Source organism: Oncorhynchus nerka, linkage group LG27, assembly GCF_034236695.1.
Source record: "Oncorhynchus nerka isolate Pitt River linkage group LG27, Oner_Uvic_2.0, whole genome shotgun sequence".
Lineage (NCBI taxonomy): Eukaryota > Metazoa > Chordata > Actinopteri > Salmoniformes > Salmonidae > Oncorhynchus > Oncorhynchus nerka.
Window position 1 is genome coordinate 55774929 of NC_088422.1, and position 26500 is coordinate 55801428.

The 26500-nt window shown below is 42.9% G+C and overlaps 1 protein-coding gene across 2 annotated transcripts in view; it reads left to right on the plus strand.

Annotated features, from left to right (window-relative positions):
• LOC115112027 (cytoskeleton-associated protein 5-like) overlaps positions 1-26500 on the plus strand; it is a 94728-nt gene that overhangs the window by 61093 nt on the left and 7135 nt on the right. For both annotated transcript variants that reach the window (XM_029638672.2, XM_029638673.2), the window contains exons 31-37: positions 7248-7441; positions 10289-10464; positions 10706-10897; positions 11392-11512; positions 11711-11890; positions 18405-18592; positions 19769-19844. In XM_029638672.2, coding sequence (XP_029494532.2) covers positions 7248-7441; positions 10289-10464; positions 10706-10897; positions 11392-11512; positions 11711-11890; positions 18405-18592; positions 19769-19844 — 1127 coding nt within the window. The remainder of the gene's footprint in view (positions 1-7247; positions 7442-10288; positions 10465-10705; positions 10898-11391; positions 11513-11710; positions 11891-18404; positions 18593-19768; positions 19845-26500) is intronic.

Consider the following 26500-nt stretch of genomic DNA (forward strand, 5'->3'; position numbering starts at 1 on the left):
GACGTGAATAAGACCTCACAAGGCTGCCGGCCCAGACTGCATCCCTAGCCGCGTCCTCAGAGCATGGACAGACCAGCTGGCTGGAGTATTCACGGATATATTCAATCTCTCCCTATCCAAGTCTGCTGTCCCCACTTGCTTCAAGATGTTAACCATTGTTCCCTAGACCCACTTCAGTTTGCATACCGCCCCAATAGATCCACAGACGATGCAATCGCCATCGCACTGCACACTGCCTGATCCCAATCTGGACAAGAGGAATACCTATCGAAGATTGCTGTTCATTGACTACAGCGCAGTCTTCAACACCATTCATACACTCCAAGCTTATTAAGCTCGGGGCCCTGGGTGCTGAACCCTGCCCTGTGCAACTGGGTCCTGAACTTCTCGACGGGGCCGCCCCCAAGTAGTGAAGGTAGGAAATAGCAGCACCAATTCACTGATCCTCAACACGGGCCCCACAAGGGTGTGTGCTCAGCCCCCTCCTTTACTCCCCGTTCACCCATGACTTCATGGCCATGCACGCCTCCAACTTGCTTGCTAACATTGTGTATGATCTGTGTAGTAATATTCTAATCAGAAACCCATTTGCATTGCTAATTACAGCCTAATGTTAGCTGGCTAACATTGAACCTAGTTTGTTAGCTTTAGCTACCTCCCAGATTCATACTACAGCTATGACTGTTTGTATTGGTAGTATATGAGTTGGGATTATGCCGGTTTATTATTTACATGTCTAAACAAGACTCCACTTTGGCCGGATTATTACATGACCCATCAAATTAGCCACGTGTGTCAGGTGATTACAACCTATTATATTTCATGAACATGTGTACATGTCTAGACAATAATGACCCATCCACTTAGCTAGATGTGGTTCTAGCATTTCCATGCCATCACCCATCAGTTTAGACAAGTGTGTTGGTAAGCGTCATCTAATAATTATAAATATTTATGTAACCACTTGACTGTACCGTTGACATCTTCTGTATCCTGTGTATTTGACAACCTTGGTATAGCAAATTCAAGGAGACTTGCTTTCATTCAGCTACAGGAGCATTAGTGAGGTTGGGCAATTAGGCCTGGCTCGCAGTTGTCGTTGTGATTCATCCCAAAGCTGTTCGATGGGGTTGAGGTCAGAGCTCTGTGCAGGCCAGTGAAGTTCTTCCACACCGATCTCGACAAACCATTTCTGTAAGTACCTTGCTTTGCATTGTGGCACTGTCATGCTGAAACAGGGAAGGGCCTTCACCAAACTGTTGGCACAAAGTTGGAAAGAAACAGAATCGTCTAGAATGTCATTGCATGCGGTAGCTTTAAGATTTCCCTTCACTGCAACTAAGGGGCCTAGGCTGAACCATGAAAAACAGGCACAGACATTCCTTCTCCACCGAACTTTACAGTTGGCACTATGCATTCGAAGGTAGCGATTTCTCTGGCATCCACCAACCCCAGAGTTGTTTGTCGGACTGCCAGATGGTGATTCATCACTCCAGAGTGAGCACTTCCACTGCTCCAGAGTCCAATGGTGGCTAGCTTTACACCACTCCAGCCGACGAAGATTGTGATTTTAGGCTTGTGCGGCTGCTTGGCCATGGAAACCAATTTCATGAAGCTCCTGACAAACAGTTTTTGTGCTGAAGTTGGTTCCAGAGGCAGATTGGAACTCAGTAGTCAGTGTTGCAACTGAGGACAGACTATCTAAGTGCTTCAGCACTCGGTGGTCCCGTTCTGTGAGCTTGTGTGGCCTACTACTTCGCGACTGAGCCGTTGTTGCTCCTAGATGTTTCCACTCCACAAAAACCACTATCGATGATGATCTGCTGCTGGGAAAACATATGGGTATTGTGGATAAGGAGTTAACTGTTTAACCAAACAGAGGGTGTTCTTTAATGGAAGCCTCCAACATAATGTAGGTAGAATCAGGAATTCTCCAGGGCTGCTGTCTAGGCCCATTGAAGTAATCTTCACTAGCAATTTGCCGCTGGCTTTGAGCAAAGCAAGTGTCTAGTTATGCGGATGACTCAACACAATGCACTTCAGCTACTACAGCGACTGAAATGACTGCAACACTTAACTATTGTATTTTGGACAAATTCGACAAACCCTAAATCTTGTAATACATCATTTGGAAATTGAGCAAGTTGAGATGACTGTCATGGTCAAAACCTATGGATTCAACAGTAGCTAAGATGGGGTTACTCATCAGGTAGGGACTTAGGAAAATTGCAATTGTCTCAGAATAGGGCAGCACGGCTGGCCCTTGGATGTACACAGAGAGCAAGCATTTATAATATGCATGGCAATCTCTCCTGGTTCAGTGGAGGAGAGATTGACTTCATTACTAGTATTTGTGAGGTATTGAAATGTCGAATGCACTGAGCTGTCTGTTTTAAACGACTAGCACACAGCTCAGACTCTCATGCATACCCCACAAGACATGTCACCAGAGCTTTCTTCACAGTCCCTGTCCAACAGACAATGGGAGGCACACCGTTCTACATAGAGCCATGACTGCATGGAACGCTATTCCACATCTGGTAACTGATGCAAGCAGTATAATCAGATTTTAAAAACCGGATAAAAATGCACGTTATGGAACAGCGGGGACTGAAGCAACACAGACACACATACACATAGATTGTGTTGTAGATATGTGGTAGTGGAGTAGGGGCCTGATGACAAACACTTTGTTGTGAAATGTGTTTTTTATTTTATTGTATAACTGCTTTAATTTTTCCTACCCTCAGGAAGGCAGCAGCTAATTGATATCTATAATAAATACAAAAACACTTACAGTTGACCGGTGCAACTCTAGTTGGGCTGAAATTTGACCAAGTGACTTGTTGGAAAGGTGTCCTATGAAGGTTGAAAGTCATTGAAAATAAGAATTTGTTCTTAACTGACTTGCCTGGTTAAATAAAGGTAAAATAAATAAAGGTGCCACGTTGAAAGTCACTGAGCTTTTCAGCAAGGCCATTCTACTTCCGCTGTTTTCTATGGAGATTGCATGGTTGTGCTCAATTTTATTCACCTGTGAGCAACAGGTGTGGCTGAAATAGACAAATCCACTAATTTGAAGGGTTGTCCACGTACTTGTGTATGCTTTGGGGGTGTATGATATTTGTGAGTCAAGTTTCTCACTCAACATTATACATTCAACTATCAGTAATCATTGCAGTGTTCACAATGTAGAAGTGTTTAGAAACATTCTGTTCTTATTTACAGTAAGTGACTCCAAAAATGACAATTTGTCTTGTGTACAAAATCTGAAACGCAACCAAAACAAACAGCAAATGCATCCAAAAAGTTTTTCACAAGCTTGATGTCGTCTTTGTGTGCTAGGAATATGGGACCAAATACTATACCTTTGACTACTTTAATACACACATTTGTCTTAATACTTGTGCTCCCAAAGAATGGGGGGACTGGTATCAGAAGTCCACTAACTTCGTATTAATTTGTATCATTTCACGGTTCACGGTACAGTACGTATTGTGATTTTGGGGTCACGGTTCAGTTACAGTACAGCGGGAAAAGGACATGCCAACAGTTACTCTAGTTAATTTCTGTTTTATTTGGCTAAAAACACTAAATTAAAAAGCATCCTATTTGTGGCCTAATAAGTCCAGTTTCTGTGACGACATTCACAATGTTCCTGGCATTGTCTGTTGTGACAGATAATGTTGGGCCTTCTAAGTAGAAATCATAACATTTGGATCCATTCCAAAGCGGACCTTGGGCTTTCCTCTTCGAACAAATATGCATTTTTCAATGTAGAGACCCATTCCAAATGACCCAGAGGACAACCATTTCCATATACATATGGTCGGATCAGAGTGAGGGAAAAAGCAGTCCATTTGTATGCTATTTTTTTATTGATAATTTTTTTGTTGGTATTTTACCCTTTTTTCTCCCCAATTTTGTGATATCCAATTGCAATCCAAAAACAATCTGGTCATCACTCTGGAGAGGCAAAGCTCAAGTCATGTGTCCTTTGAAACATGACCTGGCAAACCGCGCTCCTTAACACACGCCCGCTTAACCAGGAAGCCAGCCACCAATGTGTCGGAGGAAACACTGTTCAACTAACGACCGGAGTCAGCCTGTAAAGCACCCGGCCTCACGAGGCAATGGTATACAATCAGCGTAGACGTAGCCTATAGGCCTAGTGTCTTATTTTTATATATATTGTGTTGATTCGGGTTCAGTGCGGGCCGACGTCCCTGTACTGACTAGATCGGTATGAATACTGTACGTGTACAGGCATATTTCAAATCCAAAATGTTAGAGTATAGACAAAAATGTGTCACTGCCCCAATAATTATGCAGGGCACCGTATATTACACACAGTACCAGTCAAAAGTTTGGACACCTACTCAATCAAGGGTTTTTCTTTATTTTTACTATTTTCTATAATATGAAAACATAAACTATAAAATAACACATGAAATCATGTAGTAACCAATAGTGGTAAACCCAAAATATATTTATGATTCTTCAAAGTAGCTACCCTTTGCCTTGACAGCTTTGCACACTCTTGGAATTCTCTCAAACCAGCTTCATGAGGAATGCTTTTCCAACAGTCTTGAAGGAGTTTCCACATATGCTGAGCACTTGGCTGCTTTTTGTTAACTGCGGTCCAACTCATCCCAAACCATTTCAATTGGGTTGAGGCAGGGTGATTGTGGAGGTCAGGTCATCTGATGCAGCACTCATCACTCTTGGTAAAATAGCCTTTACATAGCCTGGAGGTGTCTGTTGGGCCATTGTCCTGTTGAAAAACAAATGATAGTCCCAATAAGCGCAAACCAGATGGTATGGTGTGTCGCTGCAGAATGCTGTGGTAGCCATGCTGGTTAAGTGTGCCTTGAATTCTAAATAAGTCACTGTCACCAACAAAGCACCATCTCACCACCTCCGCATGCGTGGTTCCCCTGTGAAGCATGGGGTGATCGTCTGTTCACCTACTCTGTCTCACAAAGACACAGCGGTTGTAACCAAAACTCTCCTTTGGACTCGTCAGAACAAAGGACAGATTTCCATTGCTTGTGTTTCTTGGCCCAAGCAAGTCTCTTCTTATTATTGTTGTCTTTTAGTAGTGGTTTCTTTGCAGCAATTTGACCATGAAGGCCTGATTCACACAGGTTCCTCTGAACTGTCGATGTCTGTTATTTGAACTCTGAATAATTTATTTGTGCTGCTATTTCTGAGGCTGGTAACTCCGGGTTTTTCTTTCCTGCGGCGGTCCTCATGAGAGCCAGTTTCATCATAGAGCATGATGGTTATTTCAACTGCACTTGCAGAAACTTTCAAAGTCCTTGAAACGTTCCGCATTGAATGACCTTGTCTTAAAGTAATGATGGACTGTTTGCTCTTTGCTTATTTGAGCTCTTCTGGCCAAAACATGGACTTGGTCTTTAACCAAATAGGGATATATTCTGTATACCACCCCTACTTTGTCACAACACAACTGATTGGCTCAAATGCATTAAGAACTAAATAAATTACCCAAATTAACTTAAGAAGTTAATATGCATTGTTATGATTTAAAATGCAAACATTTTATACAGTTTCTGACTTAACTATACAAGTAACTCAAATGCTACTCAGTTTGCTGCAAGGACTTAACAAATAGTTTCGTTGGTGGAGTTTAAACACTTGATCGATGTATGTGATTGTCTTTACGACTGTTAGCCAAGACTCATGTTTTTAACTTATGTAATTGTTGTACTGTTTTGTTTAATGTTAGTGTATGTAAGTTTTGTCTAAAACGTTGTTCCTTCTGCTCCTATTGGACCAGGTCTCTCTTGGAAAATGTTCTCAATGAGAAAAACCTGTATTTTTAAAAAGGCACACTTGTTAATTGACATTTATTCCAGGTGACTACATCATGCAGCTGGTTGAGAGAATGCCAGTAGTGTGCAACGCTGTCATCAAGGCAAAGGGTGGCTACTACTAAAGAATCTCAAATATATAAAATATTTGGTTACAACATGATTCCATCTGTTATTTCAGTGTTGATGTCTTTACTATTCTATGATGTAGAAAACAGTAAAAAAAAAAAAAAAAAAAACTTGCATGAGTAGGTGTCAACTTTTCACTGGTACTGTACATTAAAATGTTTAATATGCACTGTTAAGATTTACTTCGTCATGTATGCGTTATTTGAGGACCAGCAGTAGGACTTTCTTTTCCCCAAAAAGTTTGTCAGGAGTGGGAATCAAACCCATACTTGATGTATCTAAATATTTACGATGCATGGTAAAATATATGTATTTACACTTTGTATAATCATTCTACGTCCTTTTCTGTAAAATTACTCTTCTGTGATTGTAACTGGAAGAATTTGGCAATTTGTTAAGGATGCAAAGACTTGCCTTGAATTTTGTTAAGGATGCATGCAAATACATTTTGTCCAGCCCTCATTTTCAGACCTGTGTAAACAAGCGAAACTTTGAATATGGAGGTTTAGCCATCTCTGTTGCGCAAGTGGGTGTACATTAAGGATTGGTTGGTGCACTATTTCTCCCCAGAAATGTGCATGTGTGACTCGTAGTAGCAAGGCTGCTACTTGTTTTCCTATGGGAAAAGCTCACAGTTGCTGCCTTACAAAAGGTATAAGCAGAGGGTTTACCCAGAGTTTGAAACTAGGGTCTCACCTTGATTTCAGTAAGTTGTTTCCATTTCTGCTATTGTCTTATTTAGTAGACCTATGTTAATTGATCAGTTATTGTTATGTTCTCTTGCTATAGCTGTATGTCATCAGTAAGCTGCTAATAGGCTTGGGTGGTATCCAGATTGGCATACCCTCTTACAGATGTCTTACTGGGATACTAGCACTGAACACAATGGGGGTGCTGTTTTCCAAGCTAACAAGTGCATGTAGAATGCTAACGACCGCGTTGTGAACATTTTATACAGCCAGCAAGGCTATTGATCCTGGAAGGGATTCTCTGCTGTCACCAAGCGAATGCTTCATTTTTGGAAGAAGCTAACCACTTAGCTAGATAGCTAACTAGCTACTAAATTAGTGTCCTGTATACTCTCTGGGGGGACACCCATGTGACTCAGTCTTAAACAGGGATTTTTTTTGTCATACTATTAAAAATGACTTTAAATGCCTTAACCTACCCCAGGACTACATACCACAATGTTCATATTCAAAGGAAATGTTGGCTCATTTTATTACAAAGATGGTGTTCTCTATCAATCTAACTCCCTGGAATTGTCTCTCCCGTCCTCAGAGTGCTTGGAGGAGCTGGGTTGTCTCATTGAATTTTACGGCATGTCTGTCTGCCAGCCGACTGCAGCCAAGTCCCTGAAAGAGATTGCTGTACACATTGGAGACCGAGACACGTCCGTCCGCAACACAGCCCTCAATACCGTGGTGACGGTCTACAACGTCTGCGGCGAGCAAGTCTACAAACTCATCGGCCATGTAGGTTTCACTCTGCAGTCTCACTCTTAAACTACACCCACATTACGAGTTAATCTATGGATGTGAGACAACACAAACATACACATTGTCACTTCCAGCAACAGATCACGTCTATAAACGGCATAAGAGTTGCGCTAGTTCTGTATGTACACGGGCCATCTGACCCGCCATCCGATAGACTTGTCATGTTCGTGCAATGGTGTTAAAGATAAGGCCCGCGGCCACAAGTCGTTTCAATGCAGCATGTTGGTGGTTTGAGTAAAATAAATAAACATATGTAGGTTCATTATTTCTACATGGTCTATTTTCTGTCCTGCTTGCTAACGATCACCAAAATGAAAGCTAGACAGTCAGGGAGCATACAATTCCAAGAACGATGGAGAGAGGATTATTTTTGCCAACTTGACGGTGAGGAAATGTAAGCAATTTTGAGATCCTTGCTTTGAAAATAACAGCACTCCTCCAGCCTGACTTAACTGTCTCTCCCTTGTATGTGCTAACAAATACATGCCAACATTGTTAACGCTGTCCATTTTATGTTCTTGTGTTCATATTTTGTATTCCGATGAAACTGCTTGCTATTCAAATTATGGGTGTGAATGTCCAAATGAAATCGGCACCCTTAACGTGAAGAAAATTCCCTAATGGAAAAATAATATACAGTTGAAGTCGGAAGTTTACATACACTGAGGTTGAAGTCATTAACTTGTTTTTGAACCACTCCACAAATTTCTGGTTAAAAAACTATAGTTTTGGCAAGTCAAACTCAAGAAATGCTGCTCTTTGCTTGACATCATGGGAAAACCAAAAGAAATCAGCCAATACCTCAGAAAAATAATTGTAGACCAAGTCTGGTTCATCCTTGGGAGCAATTTCCAAAAGCCTGAAGGTACCACGTTCATCTGTACAAACAATAGTACGCAGGTATAAACACCATAGGACCACGTAGCCATCATAACGCTCAGGATGGAAACGCGTTCCGTCTCCTTGAGATGAACTTACTTTGGTGCAAAAAGTGCAAATCAATCCCAGAACAACAGCAAAGGACCTTGTGAAGATGCTGGAGGAAACAGGTACAAAAGTATCTATATCCACAGTAAAATGAGTCCTATATCCACATAACCTGAAAGGCCGCTCAGCAAGGAAGAAGCCACTGCTCCAAAACCGCCATAAAAAAGCCAGACTACGGTTTGCAACTGCATATGGGGACAAAGATCGGACTTTTGGGGGAAAGGTCCTCTGGTCTGATGAAACAAAAATTCAACTTTGTCCATAATGACCATCATGTTTGGAGGAAAAAGGGGGAGGCTTGCAAGCCGAAGAACATCATCCCAACCGCGAAGCACGGGGGTGGCAGCATCATGTTGTGGGGGTGCTTTGCTGCAGGAGGGACTGGTGCACTTCACAAAATAGATGGCATCATGAGGAAGGAAAATTATGTGGATATATTGAAGCAACATCTCAAGATATCAGTCAGGAAGTTAAAGCTTGGTTGCAAATGGGTCTTCCAAATGGACAATGACCCCAAGTATACTTCAAAGTTGTGGCAAAATGGCTTAAGGGCAACAAAGTTGAGGTATTAGTGGCCATCACAAAGCCCTAACCTCAATCCCATAAACTTTGTGGGCAGAACTGAAAAACCTGACTCAGTTAAACCAGCTCTGTCAGGAGGAATGGGCCAAAAATTCACCCAACTTATTTTGGGAAGCTTGTGGATGGCTACCCAAAACGTCCTAAGTCAAACAATTTAAAGGCAATGCTACCAAATACTAATTGAGTGTATGTAAACTTCTGACCCACTGGGAATGTGATGAAAGAAATAAAAGCTGAAATAAATAATCTTTTTTAGATTTCATATTCTTAAAATAAAGTGGTGATCCTAACTGAATTGTTACATGGATTAAATGTCAGGAATTGTGAAAAACTTAAATGTATTTGGCTAAGGTGTATGTAAACTTCTGACTTCAACTGTGTGCATATATAAGAAAATTCTGTTAAAATCAGTGCAACTGGGCTTGCCTGTGCTTTCTCTTCTGTGTGAGTTCGGTCTGTTGTATGTAAAATATCTTATCCTATTCATTGATGATAAGCCTTCCTTTACTGAAGTCATTCCAAGCCAAGAAATTGTTAATACAGCATTCAATTGCGAGACAGCTTTTGATTGTTTATTTAAATGAGCCTAGTGCAGGCTTCTGCCTGGTGGCTAACCTGCCTACACATTGCCCTTGCCCTCACTATGAAAGATGCAAGTGTTCTGTGTTGGAAGTACTAATAATTTTTCTCTTGTTCCAAAAATACTGATTCTTAGTTGATTCCCAGCAGATGTTTTCTTTATACTAAATGTGTTAAGTCACAGTAGTTAACTAACTTTAAAGTACTTTCTTAGGAGAGAGTGGTCTGTGCGCAAGCAGCTCGATTATTTGATTGACAATTCTGGTTGCCTAGTGATGTACGTTACTGTCGCTTCTGAAGCGGGACTTTGTCATCATTTAAAAAGCTGCAGTGTACCCTTGCAGACAAACATGCCGTAGCCAAGACACTTTCAAGGGCATATGACTGCGGTAGATTTAATTGCCTAGCCCTGGTGGTCATATATGAAATGGGACCATTCTGCATTGTGAATTGACATGGAATTTTATGGCGGTTTAAACCTCACGCAAAGTTGTCCATTTGTCACATCTCTAATTCAAATTATGTGCTTACAAGTGTTGGTGTCATATCCTAAGTGTTTCTGGGGATCGGTTGATGTAGGGCTCTGCACAGAGTTGTGATTTGTCAATGTTTCTGCGCAGTCCAACTGCTGTGTAGCCATTGTCGATCAGTCCGACTGCGCTTTGTCCTCTTTAGCTGTCGGAGAAGGACATGAGCATGTTGGAGGAGAGGATCAAACGCTCAGCGAAGAAGACCCTAGCCTCCACAGCCCCTACCCCCAAACAGGGGGAAGAGAAGGCTCTGCCCACTCACCCAAATGCCAGCCTTCCACAGAAGCCCTCCAACAGAGCGCAACCCCCTATAAAACTCAGGTATGCAACTTTCCCCTCAATCTGTACCGAGAATACATTACTTGTATCTCGAGCTGTATTCTCTTCACCCACCTTTTCACTTATATTTTCTACTACCTTATTTGACTGTGTTCCTTTGACATTGAAATATTTTCACAAAAAGATTAAAGCTTTGTGGGTTCATTTAAGTAATACTGGCACAGACGTGATTTCAAATGTTTAGCTTTTTTTGTCTGCCCTTATGTTCTCCTCCCCCTTCCAGTCAGATCCGTCTGAATGCTCTGGTCCAGTCCCAGCAGGCTGAGCCCTCCCATGTTTGCCCTGTTGGGGAGTTCCATCTGGACCTGGATCTGCTGGAGCAGCTGGAGAGTGACCAAACGTCTGTTGTGCTGCCTGATCTGGTTAAACACAAACTAGGGGACTTGCTAGACCCTGTTATTATCCCAGAGCCCAAGTAAGAGTTTACTACACACCCCTTTGTCAGTGAGCTGCCTGACCTGGTGAATCAAACAGTTACACTATATATATACAAAAGTATGTGGACAGTATGTGACCTTTAAATGTGTGGATAAGGCTTTCAGCCTGTGTCCAACCTCACTAATGCTCCTGTGGCTGAATGTAAGCAAGTCCCAGCAGAAATGTTCCAACATCTAGTGGAAAGCCTTCCCAGAAGAGTGAAGGCTATTATAGCAGCAAAGAGGGGACCAACTCCATATTAATGCCCATGATTTTGGAATGAGATGTTAAATGAGCAGGTGTCTACATACTTTTGATAATGTAGTATTGGTAATGTATCTCATAACCCAGGTCTGAGTTGACAAACGCTGCAACTCAGCAAGCAACTCTTGCCCAACTAAGTTACATACGCTCTCACCCACTACATGTCAGAGCCCAAGCACTGCACTACACTTGTCGTCCTGTGCCTCTGACGGTGTCCTTCCTCCACAGGCTTCGCCCAGTTCCCACCCACTTTGATGAGCTGCACGCAGGTCCCTCCTCCACCATCAACCTGGTTATCTCCCAGGTGGCCTCTGGTGATATTAACACTAGCATGAAGGCCCTTGCACAGGTACACACACAATCTTTCTGCTACAAATCCAAAGGTTTAGTTTATTTGTGTACACAGATGTGCTATTGTGTGTGTGCGCGTGCGCCTGGATGCGGCTATACACACATGAATGCACCCACATGCTCACCCATATCTCTTCTTTCTCTCACCCTCATTTACAGTTGTATTTCCATTACCTTCTCTCCTCTCCTCCTGTAGATAGACGAGGTGCTTCGTCAGGAAAGCATTGCGGAGGTGATGGTTGGTCACACAGATCAGTTCCTCATCGCTACCTCCCTCCAGCTCCGTCTGGCCCACAGCACACACATGGCTGACACACGCCTTCCCAGGGAGGACATCTTCAAACTCTACAGCTGTGCCATTGGAAACATGCTTACAGTGAGTATGGGACGAAAGGTGTGTGTGTCTTAGGGCTGTCATAAAATAAATACATGAATTGTGTTAATAGCATGATTTGCTGTAATTGAGAAATTTTAAATTGAGATTGTTCATATTTGGCCCTAATTGAAGCCGTTTCAATGAACCTTTCTGGCATTCCGCTAGCGACCCACCTCGACAACATCTGGTGAAATTGCAGAGCACCAAATTCAAATGACAGAAATATAAATATTTAACATTCATGAAAATACAGGTGTCATGCATCACAGAAAAAAAGCTTAACTTCTTGTTAATCCAGCCTCTGTCAGATTTCAAAAGGGCTTTACTGCGAAAGCACACCGTGCGATTATCTGAGTACAGCGTCCCACGTACAATACCATGAAAAACATATTTCAACTAGGCAGGTACGCCACGAAAGTCAGAAATAGCGATAAAATAAATGCCTTACCTTTTTGAAAATCTTCTGTTGGCACTCAAAGGTCACAGCTACATCACAAATGGTCCTTTTGTTTGATAAAGTCCTTTATATCCCCAAAAACTCAGTTTAGCTGGCGCACTTCATTCAACAATCCACCGGTTTCCCTCCATCAAAATGAATCCCAAACGTTACCAATAAACTTCTCCGAATAAGTCAAACAACGTTTATAATCAAACCTCAGGTACCCTAATATGTAAATAAATGGTAGCATGTAAGATGGAAAATCGTTGTCTTTAACGGTGTTAAAGACAGTGTTTTCTATCCAAATCTACCAATTATATGCATATCCTAGCTTCTGGGCCTGAGAAACAGGCAGTTTACTTTGGGCATCCTTTTCAACCAAATGTCAAAATACTGCCCCCTAGCCCAAAGGGGTTAAACAAATATTTAATTGAGTTGTAGGTACAATATACTTTTGTATATATAGCGTATGTGGAAACCTCTTCAAATGGGTGGATTTGGCTATTTCAGCCACACTTGTTGGTGTTTAATAGCATGGCTGTGTGCGCTATCTCCATAGACAAACTTTGGCAGTAGAATGGCTTTACTGAAGCGCTCAGTGACTCAACATGGCATCGCCATTAGATGCCACCATTCCATCAAGTCAGTTCATAAAATTTCTGCCCTGCTAGAGCGGAACCAGTCAATTAAGTGCTGTTATTGTGAAGTGGAAACGTCTAGGAGCAACAACTGCTCAGCCGCAAAGTGGTAGGCCACACAAGCTCACAGAACGGGACTGCCATGTGCTGAAGAGCGTAGGGCATTAAATCTGTCCTCAGTTGCAACACGTCTGCACAAGAACTGTTCGTCGACAGCTGCATACAAGCCTAAGATCACCATGGGCAATGCCAAGCGTCGGCTGGCGTGTTGTAAAGCTTGCCGCCATTGGACTGTGGAGCAGTGGAAACGCGTTCTCTGGAGTGATGAATCACGCTATCACCATCTGGCAATCCAATGGATGACTCTGGGTTTGGCGGATGCCATGACAACGCTACGGCAGCGTACCCTAGTGGTTAGAGCGTTGGACTAGTAACCGGAAGGTTGCAAGTTCAAACCCCCTAGCTGACAAGGAGAAAATCTGTCGTTCTGCCCCTGAACAGGCAGTTAACCCACTGTTCCTAGGCCGTCATTGAAAATAAGAATTTGACTGGCCTACTTAAATAAAGGTAAAATTTAAAAAAGAAACCTGCCTGACTGCATCGTACCAAATATAAAGTTTGGTGGACGAATAATTGTCTGGGGCTATTTTTACATGGTTCGGGCTAGGCCCCTTAATTCCAGTGAAGGGAAATCCTAATGTTACAACATACATTCTAGATTCTGTGCTTCCAACTTTGTGGCAACAGTTTGGGGAAGGCCCTTCCCTGTTTCAGCATGAAAATGCACCCATGCACAAAGTGAGGGCCATATAGAAATGGTTTGTCAGGGCCTCCTGAGTGGTGCAGAGGTCTTAGGCAGTGCATGAGGCATCACTACACTACACATCCAGGTACGATCATGGGCTGTGGCGCAGCCGGCTGCGACCAGGAGACCCATGAGGCAGAGCACAATTGGCTCACCGTCGTTAGAGTAGGGTTTGGCTGGCATCGTACTCTAGCGACTCCTGTGGCGGGCCGGGCACTTGCCAGTTTTACTGCGTTTCCTCTGACACATTGATGCGTCTGGCTCCCGGGTTAAGCGAGCTGTGTCAAGAAGCAGTGCGGCTTGGCAGGGTCTTGTTTCGGGCGACGCGTGGCTCTCGACCTTCACTTCTGTATGGGAGTTGCAGCGATGGGACAAGAATATAACTACCAATTTGGATGTCACGAAAACAGTAAGATAATTATGTCACTCATTGTGGGATAACTTGACTGACCTGCAGAGCCCTAACCTCAACCCCATCGAACAGCTTTGGAATGACTTACAAAGCTGACTGCGAGCCAGGTCTAATCGCCCAACTTCAGTCCCCGACCTCAATAAAGCTCTCGTGGCTGAATGGAAGCAAGTCCCCACAGCAATGTTCTAACATCTAGTGGAAAGCCTTCCCAGAAGAGTGGCGGCTGTTATAGCTACAAAGGGGGGACCAACTCCAAATGAATGTCCATGCTTTTTGGAATGAGATGTTCGAGCAGGTGTCCACATATCCTTGGTAATGTATTTTTATTATAGTGGAAGAAAACAGAATAAACTGTATTCTAAGACATCTCAGCCAGGTCTGATAGAAAATGTAATACAGATATTATAGGTTATCCATTTTCTTCAACTTGTACTAATTACAAGCTGTACTCCAATTGGAAGCATTTGCCTAAAAGGTTGGAGTTAGAGGAGGCCTCCGTCGGGGTAGGGGAGCTCTGATTTTGCACATGGGGGGGGGGGGGGGGGGGGGGATTAGTGATTTACTGAAGCCTTGCATCACTACAAGGGTCCTGGCTGCTCCCACTTATCCAGCCTTCACACGTCCACATCAGTTAGGCACACCCCATGTTTGCTTGCTATCCTGCTGTGCATTGACCTAAGATAAAAACTGAAGAGCACACTGAGTTGGAGCACTAATAACATTTATTTAATGTACTGCTTTGACTGTGTAGTGTTGTGCACTGCAAAAGCTGCAATTACTCTTACTGGGATGCTGTGTATAAGACTAACTGGAATTATACTTTTTTTGAGTATAAACATTAATGCAAGGATCAGTTCTGATTTGTTCAATGTCATTGCTGTAATTGCTTACAAATTACCAGGAAAAAAGGGCACGTCTATTGTATCTTTTTTAAGGCCGTGACTGGGAATAGAGTTTACGCTCACGCCCCTCTGGAAACCTATTTTGTTTCTTTACTCACCCCCTTCTGAACCATAATACTGAACCATAATAATGTAGCCTGTGTCTCTACCTCATATTTCTGAACGGCTGAAATAAAAACCCTATGACGATTTGAACAAGCTTTCCAATGTATACAGTGGGGAGAACAAGTATTTGATACATTGCCGATCTTGCAGGTTTTTCTACTTACAAAGCATGTAGATGTCTGTAATTTGTATCATAGGTACACTTCAACTGTGAGAGACGGAATCTAAAACAAAAAATCAAAAAATCACGTTGAATGATTTTTAAGTAATTAATTTGCATTTTATTGCATGACATAAGTATTTGATACATCAGAAAAGCAGAACTTAATATTTGGTACAGAAAGCTTTGTTTGCAATTACAGGGATCATACATTTCCTGTAGTTCTTGACCAGGTTTGCACACACTGCAGCAGGGATTTTGGCCCACTCCTCCATACAGACCTTCTCCAGATCCTTCAGGTTTTGGGGCTGTCGCTGGGCAATACGGACTTTCAGCTCCCTCCAAAGATTTTCTATTGGGTTCAGGTCTGGAGACTGGCTTGTCCACTCCAGGACCTTGGTGCTTCTTACAGAGCCACTCCTTAATTGCCCTGGCTGTGTGTTTCGGGTCGTTGTCATGCTGGAAGACCCAGCCACGACCCATCTTCAATGCTCTTACTGAGGGAAGGAGGTTGTTGGCCAAGATCTCGTGATACATGTCCCCATCCATCCTCCCCTCAATACTGTGCAGTCGTCCTGTCCCCTTTGCAGAAAAGCATCCCCAAAGAATTATGTTTCCACCTCCATGCTTCATGGTTGGGATGATGTTCTTGGGGTTGTACTCATCCTTCTTCCTCCAAACACTGCGAGTGGAGTTTAGACCAAAAAGCTCTATTTTTGTCTCATCAGACCACATGACCTTCTCCCATTCCACCTCTGGATCATCCAGATGGTCATTGGCCAACTTCAGACGGGCCTGGACATGCGCTGGCTTGAGCAGGGGGACCTTGTGTGCGCTGCAGGATTTTAATCCATGACGGCGTAGTGTGTTACTAATGGTTTTCTTTGAGACTGTGGTCCCAGCTCTCTTCAGGTCATTGACCAGGTCCTGCCGTGTAGTTCTGGGCTGATCCCTCACCTTCCTCATGATCATTGATGCCCCACGAGGTGAGATCTTGCATGGAGCCCCAGACCGAGGGTGATTGACCGTCATCTTGAACTTCTTCCATTTTCTAATAATTGCACCAACAGTTCTCACCAAGTTGCTTGCCTAATGTCCTGTAGCCCATCCCAGCCTTGTGCAGGTCGACAATTTTATCCCTGATGTCCTTACAAGGCTATATGGTCTTGGCCATTGTGGAGAGGTTGGAGTCTGTTTGATTGTGTGTGGACAGGTGTCTTTTATACAGGTAACGAGTTCAAACAGGTGCAGTTAATACAGGTAATGAGTGGAGAACAGGAGGGATTCTCAAAGAAAAACTAAGGTCTGTGAAGGCTGGAATTCTTACTGGTTGGTAGGTGATCAAATACTTATGTCATGCAAATTCATTTCTTAAAACATACACTGATTTTCTGGATTTTTGTTTTAGATACCGTCTCACAGTTGAAGTGTACCTATGATAAAAAATTACAGGCCTCTACATGCTTTGTAAGTAGGAAACACTGCCGATTTTGCAGGTTATCAAATACTTGTTCCCCCCACTGTAGATGGCTAGATCAATTATATTATGAAGGCTATACAACCTGTCTGTAATGGATATTGCAGTTGCACAAGCAGGATCTTCACTTCGCATTGCATTGGAGCAAAAACAGCCAGTGTTTTGTGTGGTGTAGGCTAATTGTTAGTTGCTGCTATATCGTAGCCACTAGCCAGAGATCCTGAAAAATGAACACGCCTAGTGCTTAGCCAATGGTTGCAATGATGATAAAAAGACATTACACTTAATGTCTGTCTCTCTTCTTTTAGATCCTTCCTAGATGGCTGCATGTAACTCCCCACTTGAGTTCTGCGTTGTGGCAAAAAAAAAAAAACTGTTTTAACCCCCCACAGGCCCAACTAACTGCTATTTCACTTCTCAATGAGTAGGCTACCTAGCTGTTTCACCTCTGGGCAGTCAAACATGTATCCGGAACAATAAGCAGTCTGATAATGGGCGAGTTCGTTTTGCATAGCCTTGTGCACTATTATTCACTAGGTCATTTGTCAACTACTGCTTTAGACTGTGTACTATTTGATTATCTCCATAGTATGCTGCCATATCGTAGTGAGTTGCTGAAAAGAGAACGAGCCAATGCTCTCAAATGATGAGAAAGTAACATTACATTGCTATTTTGACTGCTTGTTTGATATGCTTGCCTAAATATCTGCATAGAACTCAGCAGCTAAGAAGACTGCCTGTGTCGTGCTTATGTTTGCAATAATCAGGGGTTAAAGTTCTCAGTCACTGCGATGGCTTTCCGTCATGGATTCAGGTGGTTGTTTTTGAGACCAGTGTAGATCCGCAATGAAAATCTCAAGGGTGGGGGCTGGTTTGAGGCATGTTCTACGAATTGTATTCCCAACGCCGACAGCAATGTGTAGCCTACTGAAGCTGATGGCAAAGTCATTCAAAGCTTATGCAACTTTCCAGTTCCATTGTTGCAATGTTATTAAAACAAAATTAGACAACCCTATAGTAGAATAGTTAACCTACATACCTAGTCGGCTTGTGTTTTTCATTCAAGTTGCGAGAGCCATAGGTAGGGAAACATTTATTCTGAAAAGCAGTCAGGGGAAGTGATTCTTAATGAAATCGTGAGAACTTAAAAGCTGTTTTGGATTTTGTTAGTGGGGGGTCAGTTTTCCATTGCCGACTTATTTACTCCAATTGTGCGAGTGGCATTGTTTTACAAATTCAGTTAGAACTGGAGTTTCAAGCATGGTTTAGACTTAGATATTGTAGTTAAGTGAGCAGTAGTTATGCAATTAATATCACAAACATGGTTGTAGCTATTTAATTAAATCATTTCCCATTCCTGTTTTTATTTTTTATTTTTGTTCATATTTAAGATTCGGTCTATCATATAGACTTATGTGATAGATTGTAGTTGAATAAATTGTGCTTTGTTCAGCCACACAAATGAATACACTGCATTTTAAGATGATTGAGAGTAAGACGAAAACAACATATTTGCACATTATTTCCATCATGGTCTACTTATAATAATAGTGTACATTATACCATCTCTCCCTAGTTGTTTGGTGTGGCGCGGCTGGCAAGGGAAGCCTCCATGGGGGTGCTTAAGGACCTTGTCCAGGGTCTGGTGACAGTTCTGCTGGACCCCCGGATAGAGGAGAGCCAGGAGGGACAGCAGCTCATCCGCTCTGTTAACATGCTGCTGAGACGACTCTTCAAGGCCTCAGACCAGACCAACATACTCAGGTGTGTGTCGGGAGGAGAATTCTACTGGTTTTGAAATTAAAATAGTGAAACATTAAATGTTTCCTTTTTTTAGATAACTATACTAAATATATTAACGTCACCAAATAACTGATTAAAACACTGTTTTGCAGTGAAGCTCTATAGTAGCCTCAACAGCACCCTCTAGGGTAGCACCATGGTGTAGCCGCAGGACAACTTGTCTGTCCTCTGGGTACATTGACTTCAATACAAAACCTAGGCAGCTCATGGTTCTCACCCCCTTCCATCAACTTAGTGATTCTATAATGACTTCCGTGAAAAACTTAGGACAAGCAGCAGCACTTATCTAATGCAGCTAATTTGTCCGACTCAACAACCTGACTCAGAAATTATATTTGTTAGCTATCAAACACTGCAACTTCCAGGTCAAGATAAGCTTCTGGTTTTATTAATTTGTTATTACCAGGGCCGGCCGGTGTAACTGCTTGCTGTACACTACTGCATGATTGTACACATGGATTGGATTGTGGGTTTACTAACGCGGTTTAATTCTAGTTTGTTGACTAAGATTAATATGGTGACAATGTAGGCTGGTTAGCCACTATGGTATGAAAGCTTGGCATGGATTGGTTTTTGTGCTTGCTCACAGACTGTTGTGTTGTGCACTGAAGACCAAGGGAAAAGGTGAGAAGAGGAAAGCGCATAGATGCAAGATGTAAAGTGATGCTGTATTTGGCTGCTATGGAAGTGAACTGTGTGTGCGGGTGATCACAGGTGTATTCATTCCGCCGATTCAGTTGTTAAACGGAAGGAATCAAAAACATGGAGGGACCGACCTGAATTTATCCAATAGAAAGTGTATTTGCAACTGTTGGGAATAATGATTACACCGCAGATCAGCTAGATGCAGGCTTGTGTGCAAGGCGGTATTGCATGTGTCACTGTCAGCCACCTTAACTACTTACATTTCTCTCGACCTGTGCACCTACGTTATAACACATCCAATGTGCTGTAATAGAAATAAGGCCATGGTCCCCCCCTGTGTGGTTTACTGCACACTGGATAAAACGGACCTGTAACAATCAAATTGTATTAGTGTATTCACTTGTAGGATGCAGAATTGAAGAAGACTGATCAGATGGTCTTCTGGCAGTTACTGTTATGTTTATTAATGTGCTGTCACCTCTTTCTCTCCAGTGCTCTTCTGGTGCTACTGCAGGACAGCCTCCTGTCCTCTGCTGGCTCCCCCAAATTCTCTGAACTCATCATGAAGGTAGAACTGTGTGTGTTCCAATTTGTGAAAAACATACAGTTGAAGTCGGAAGTTTACATGCACCTTAACCAAATACATTTAAGCCGAGTAAAAAGTCCCTGTCTTAGGTCAGTTAGGGTCACCACTTTGTTTTAAGAATGTGAAATGTCAGAATAATCGTAGAGAATTATTTATTTCAGCTTTACTTTCATCACATTCCCAGTGGGTCAGAAGTTTACCTACACAATTAGTTTTTGGTAGCATTGCCTTTAAATTGTTTGACTTTGGTCGAACGTTTCGGGCGGCCTTCCACAAGCTTCCCACAATAAGTTGGGTGAATTTTGGCCCATTCCTCCAGACAGAGCTGGTGTAACTGAGTCAGGTTTGTAGGCCTCCTTGCTCCTTGCTTTTTCAGTTCTGCCCACACATTTTCTATAGGATTGAGGTCAGGGCTTTGTGATTGCCACTCCAATACCTTGACTTTGTTGTCCTTAAGCCATTTTGCCACAACTTTGGAAGTATGCTTGGTCATTGTCCCAGGGCCAACTGCACCAGCATATGGTCTCACAAGGGGTCTGAGGATCTCATCTCGGTACCTAATGGCAGTCAGGCTACCTCTGGCGAGCACATGGAGGGCTGTGCGGCCCCCCCAAAGAAATGCCACCCCACACCATGACTGACCCACCGCCAAACCGGTCATGCTGGAGGATGTTGCAGGCAGCAGAACGTTTTCCACGGGGTCTCCAGACTGTCACCTGTGCTCAGTATGAACCTGCTTTTATCTGTGAAGAGCACAGGGCGCCAGTGGCGAATTTGCCACTCTTGTTGTTCTCTGGCAAATGCCAAACGTCCTGCATGGTGTTGGGCTGTAAGCACAACCCCCACCTGTGGACGTCGGGCCCTCATACCACCCTCATGGAGTCTGTTTCTGACCGTTTGAGCAGACACATGCACATTTGTGGCCTGCTGGAGGTCATTTTGCAGGGCTCTGGCAGTGCTCCTCCTGCTCCTCCTTGCACAAAGGCGGAGGTAGCGGTCCTGCTGCTGGGTTGTTGCCCTCCTACTTCCTCCTCCACGTCTCCTGATGTACTGGCCTGTCTCCTGGTAGCGCCTCCATGCTCTGGACACTACGCTGACAGACACAGCAAACCTTCTTGCCACAGCTCGCATTGATGTGCCATCCTGGATGAGCTGCACTACCTGAGCCACTTGTGTGGGTTGTAGACTCCGTCTCATGCTACCACTAGAGTGAAAGCACCGCCAGCATTCAAAAGTGACCAAAACATCAGCCAGGAAGCATAGGAACTGAGAAGTGGTTTGTGGTCCCCACCTGCATAACCACTCCTTTATTGGGGGTGTCTTGCTAATTGCCTATAATTTCCACCTGTTTGCACAACAGCATGTGAAATTTATTGTCAATCAGTCTTGCTTCCTAAGTGGACAGTTTGATTTCACAGAAGTGTGATTGACTTGGAGTTACATTGTGTTGTTTGTGTTCCCTTTTATTTTTTTGAGCAGTGTAGATACTTTTGTACCTGTTTCCCCCAGCATCTTCACAAGGTCCTTTGCTGTTCTGGGATTGATTTGCACTTTAAGCACCAAAGTACATTCATCTCTAGGAGACAGAACGCATCTCCTTCCTGAGCGGTATGACGGCTGTGTGGTCCCATGGTGTTAATACTTGCGTACTATTGTTTGTACAGATGAACGTGGTACCTTCAGGCGTTTAGAAATTGCTCCCTAGGATGAACCAGACTTGTGGAGGTCTACAATTATTTTTGAGGTCTTGGCTGATTTCTTTTGGTTTTCCTATGATGTCAAGCAAAGAGGCACTGAGTTTGAAGGTAGGCCTTGAAATACACCTCCAATTGACTCAAATGATGTCAATTAGCCTATTAGAAGCTTCTGAAGACGTGACAATTTTCTGGAATTTTCCAAGCTCTTTAAAGGCACAGTCAACTAAGTGTATGTAAACTTCTGACCCGCTGGAATTGTGATGCAGTGAAATAAACAATTGTTGGAAAAGTTACTTGTGTCATGAACAAAGTAGATGTCCTAACTGACTTGCCAAAACTATACTTTAACAAGTAATTTGTGGAGTGGTTGAAATACGAGTTTTAATAATCCAACGTATGTAATCTTCCAACTTCAACTGTACCTATTTGTCAACTTTATATTGCTTCCTTTTTCTCCACTGTCCTGTCTATTTATTTATTTTGTATTATTATTTTAGTTGTCATGTGGACTAGTCCATTGAAATGCCTTTCTTGCTCTTTCCCAACAATGTGGTAATCACATTTCAGTACTTTTATAAAAAATTGTCTGGTAGAACAAAAACACACAAGACATAACAAGAACACAAAGTAAGCTAAATACAGGGTCAGTGCAAATACAATATTTTCAATGTGCAGGCATACTGGAGTGGTAGATATGTATAGGTGTAAAGTGACTAGGCATCAGGGTATACACTGTACAAAACATTATGAACACCTGCTCTTTCCTTGACATCGACTGACAATGTGAATCCAGGTGAAAGCTATGATCCCTTATTGATGTCACCTGTTAGATCTACTTCAATCAGTGAAGATTAAGGGAAGGAGACAGGTTTAAGAAGGATTTTTAACCCTTGAGACAGTTGAGCCATGGATTGCGTGTGCCATTCAGAGGGTGAATGGGCAAGACAAAATATTTAAGTACCTTTTGAATGGGGTGTGGTAGTAGGTGCCAGGTGCACTGGTTTGTATTTATTATGCCAAGGTAGCAGCTACTCTTCCTGGGGTCCTACAATATTAAGGTACTTACACATTTTGTTGTAAACATAATACTTTCATAACAGAATTCACAGCACACTAAGTGTGCGCCCTCAGGCCCGTGCTCCACTACCACATATCTACAACACAAAATCGATGTCTGTGGCGCAGCGGCCTAAGGCACTGCATCTCAGCGCAAGAGGCGCACTACAGTCCCTGGTTTGAATCCAGGCTGTTTCACATCTGACCGTGATTGGGAGTCACACATGGCAGCGCAGAATTGGCCCAGCGTCTTCTGGGGTAGGCCGTCATTGTAAATAAGAATTTGTTCTTAACTGACTTGCCTAGTTAAATGAAGGTTTGTATATTCACTAAGCAAAAAAAGAAACGGCTCTTTTTCAGGACCCTGTCTTTCAAAGATAATTCGTAAAAATCCAAATAACTTCACAGATCTTCATTGTAAGGGGTTTCCGATGCTTGTTCAATGAACCATAAACAATTAATGAACATGCACCTGTGGAACGGCCGTTAAGACACTAACAGCTTAGACAGTAGGCAATTAAGTCAGTTATGAAAACTTAGGACACCAAAGAGGCCTTTCTACTGACTGGAAAAAAAACAAAAGAAAGATGCCCAGGATCTATCTTTGTGAACATGCCTTAGGCATGCTGCAAGGAGCAAGAGAACTGCATAGGTGGCCAGGGCAATACAATTGCAATGTCCGTAGTGTGAGACTCCTAAGACAGCGCTACAGGGAAACAGGATGGACAGCTGATCATCCTCGCAGTGGCAGACCACGTAACACCTGCACAGGATCGGTACATCCGAACATCACACCTGCGGGACAGGTGCAGGATTGCTACAACAACTGCCCGAGTTAAACCAGGAACGCACAATCCCTCCATCAGTGCTCACAGTCCACAATAGGCTGGACTGAGGGCTTGTAGGCCTGTTGTAAAGGCAGGTCCTCACCAGACAACACCGGTAACATCGCGTATGGGCACAAACCCGCCATCGCTGGACCAGACAGGACTGGCAAAAAGTGCTCTTCATTGACGAGTCGCATTTTTATCTCACCGGGGTGGTCGGATTTGCGTTTATCGTCGAAGGAATGAGCGTTACACCAAGGCCTGTACTCTGGAGCGGGATCGATTTGGAGGTGGAGGGTCCGTCATAGTCTGGGGCATTGCATTGTGTCACGGCATCATCGGACTGAGCTTGTTGTCATTGGCTCATCCTGACATGACCCTCCAGCATGACAATGCCACCAGCCATACTGCTCGTTCTGTGTGTGATTTCCTGCAAGACAGGAATGTCAGTGTTCTGCCATGGCCAGCGAAGAGCCCCGATCTCAATCCCATTGAGCATGTCTGGGACCTGTTGGATCGGTGGGTGAGGGCTAGGGCCCCCCCCCCAGAAATGATCGGGAACTTGCAAGTGCTTTGGTGGAAGAGTGGGGTAACATCTCACAGCAAGAACTGGCAAATAGGGTGCAGTCCATGAGAAGGAGATGCACTGCAGTACTTAGTATCTGATGTGGCCACCAGCTGTACTGACTGTTACTTTTGATTTTGACCCCCTCCCCTCCCCATTATTCCATTTCTGTTAGTTACATATCTTGTTCAATCTTGTTATGGTCATACAAATATTTACACATGTTAATTTTGCTGAAAATAAATGCAGTTGACAGTGAGGATGTTTTTTTTGCTGAGTTTATATATTTTAGTGCGTATGCACTTATGTTTGTTGCTTCACAGTCTCCGCTTTTCCATAAGGTTTATTTTTACATCTGTTTCTACTGCTTGCATCAGTTATCTGATGTGGAATAGAGTTTCATGTAGTCATGGCTCTATGTCGTACTGTGTACCTCCCATAGTCTGTTCTGGACTTGGACTGTGAAAAGAGCTCTGGTGGCATGTCTTGTGGGCTCTGCATGGGTGTCTGAGCTGTGTGCTAGTCATTTAAACACACAGCTCGGTGCTTTTTAAGTGTTTAAATACCTCACAAATATAACTAGTGATCAAGTCAATCTCTCCACTTTTAGCCAGGAGAGATTGACATGTATATTATTGTTAGCTTTCTGTGTACATCCAAGGGCCAGCTCTGCTATCCTGTTCTAAGCCAATTGCAATTTTCCTAAGCCTCTCTTTGTGGCACCTGACCACATGACTGAACAGTAGTCAAGGTGCCACAAAACTAGGGCCTGTAGGACCTGCCTTGTTAGTACTGTTAAGATAGAGCAGCAGTTTATTATGGACAGACTTTTCGCCATCTTAGTTACTGTTGTATCAATGTTTTGACCGTTTACAATCCAGGGTTACTCCAAGCAAGCAGTTTATTCACCTCAACGTGCTCATTTTCCACATTATTCATTACAATATTTAGTTTATGTGTAGGGTTTTGTGAATGATTTGTCCCAAATACAATGCCTTTTAGTTTTGGAAATATTTAGGACTAACTTATTCCTTGCCACACATTCTGAAACTAAGTGCAGATCTATCTAGTGTTGCAGTCATTTCAGTAGCTGACTCGTATAGTGTTTGGTCATCTGCATACATGGTCACAATGGCTTTACTCAAAGCCAGTGGCATGTCGTTAATAAAGATTGAAAAAAGTAATCTTCCTGGATTGTTGGAGAGGCTTATTAAAGAACACCCTCTGTTTTAAACGACAATATAACAGGCTGACTACACCGCTCGTGTCGCAAAATAAATGGAGTAATCTGTATTCAATTATTGCACCCACACTGCTCGCGTGTGCCAACGAGCGTCTGCGTTGCCAAGGGCTAAAATAGTCAGTTCTATTTGTGACTCAGATCGCGCTGCAAGTCCAGCCTCTCCCATCTCCTCATTGGTTTAAAGAAGTAGATACCCACGGGCTATCTCCTCATTGGTTATACCCATGTTGGTGACTGAAAGACGAACGAGGTCAGTGGCGGTAATGCACCTAATTTATGAAAGTTGCCAGTCGCAATATAAAGTCTGGAGAAAAAAGGTCTGGAAGGAGGAGAGATGACTAGAAACTATTTGGTTGACCTTTTTATGTGTGGATTAATTGGTGAAGTCGAGGACCTTGTGCATTTCAGGTAAAATAACAACTCATTGTTTATATCCCAGGACAAATTAGCTAGCGCTAGCAAGTGCAAACTAGCTAACTAAATTGCCATAAATGTTTAATGCTTTTCGACCTGTCCCCAAATGAATGTAATTGGTTGTTTGTTTTGATATTTTAAACTGCGTGTCGTGATCGCGTTTGGTGTGGGGGGACAAAATAAATGTATGTACGATGGCGCACGCTCGCAGCCGGTTTGGTTTTTCCAGCAGCAGACGGTTCTGGATAATGTCAAAAGCTGCACTGAAGTCTAACAAAACAGCCCCCACAATCTTTTTATTAATTTCTCTCAACCAATCAGTCATTTGTGTAAGTGCTCTGCTTGTTGATTGTCCATCCCAATAAGCATGATGAAAGTCTGTCAACTTGTTTACTGTAAAATAGCATTGTATCTGGTCAAACAAACACAATTTTTCCCATAACTTTACCAAGGGTTAGTAACAATCTGATTGGTCGGCTATTTGAGCTAGTAAAGGGGTTTTACTATTAGGTAGCGTAGTGACTTGTGCTTTGTGTTTAAATCCCCGTGGATTTAAGTTTTTTGTCGTTTTCTTAATGGGTGCATTCTTATTAGTAACTTTTTTGCTAGGTATTGTCTAAGTGAGTTTCAGTGATGATCAGAATATCAGTCATCTATTACTATTGATTTCATGAACCTTGTTTCTTAAGCTACATGTGTTCACGCGGGCTATTTTGAGAACTTTTCTTGGATGCTTGCTTGTTTTCATTGCTTTACTGGGAAGCTTAGCAGAAGTAGATATTCTCATGTTATTTATGTTAGTGGAAGGTGACTTGCCCTTCCTACTAGGGCACATG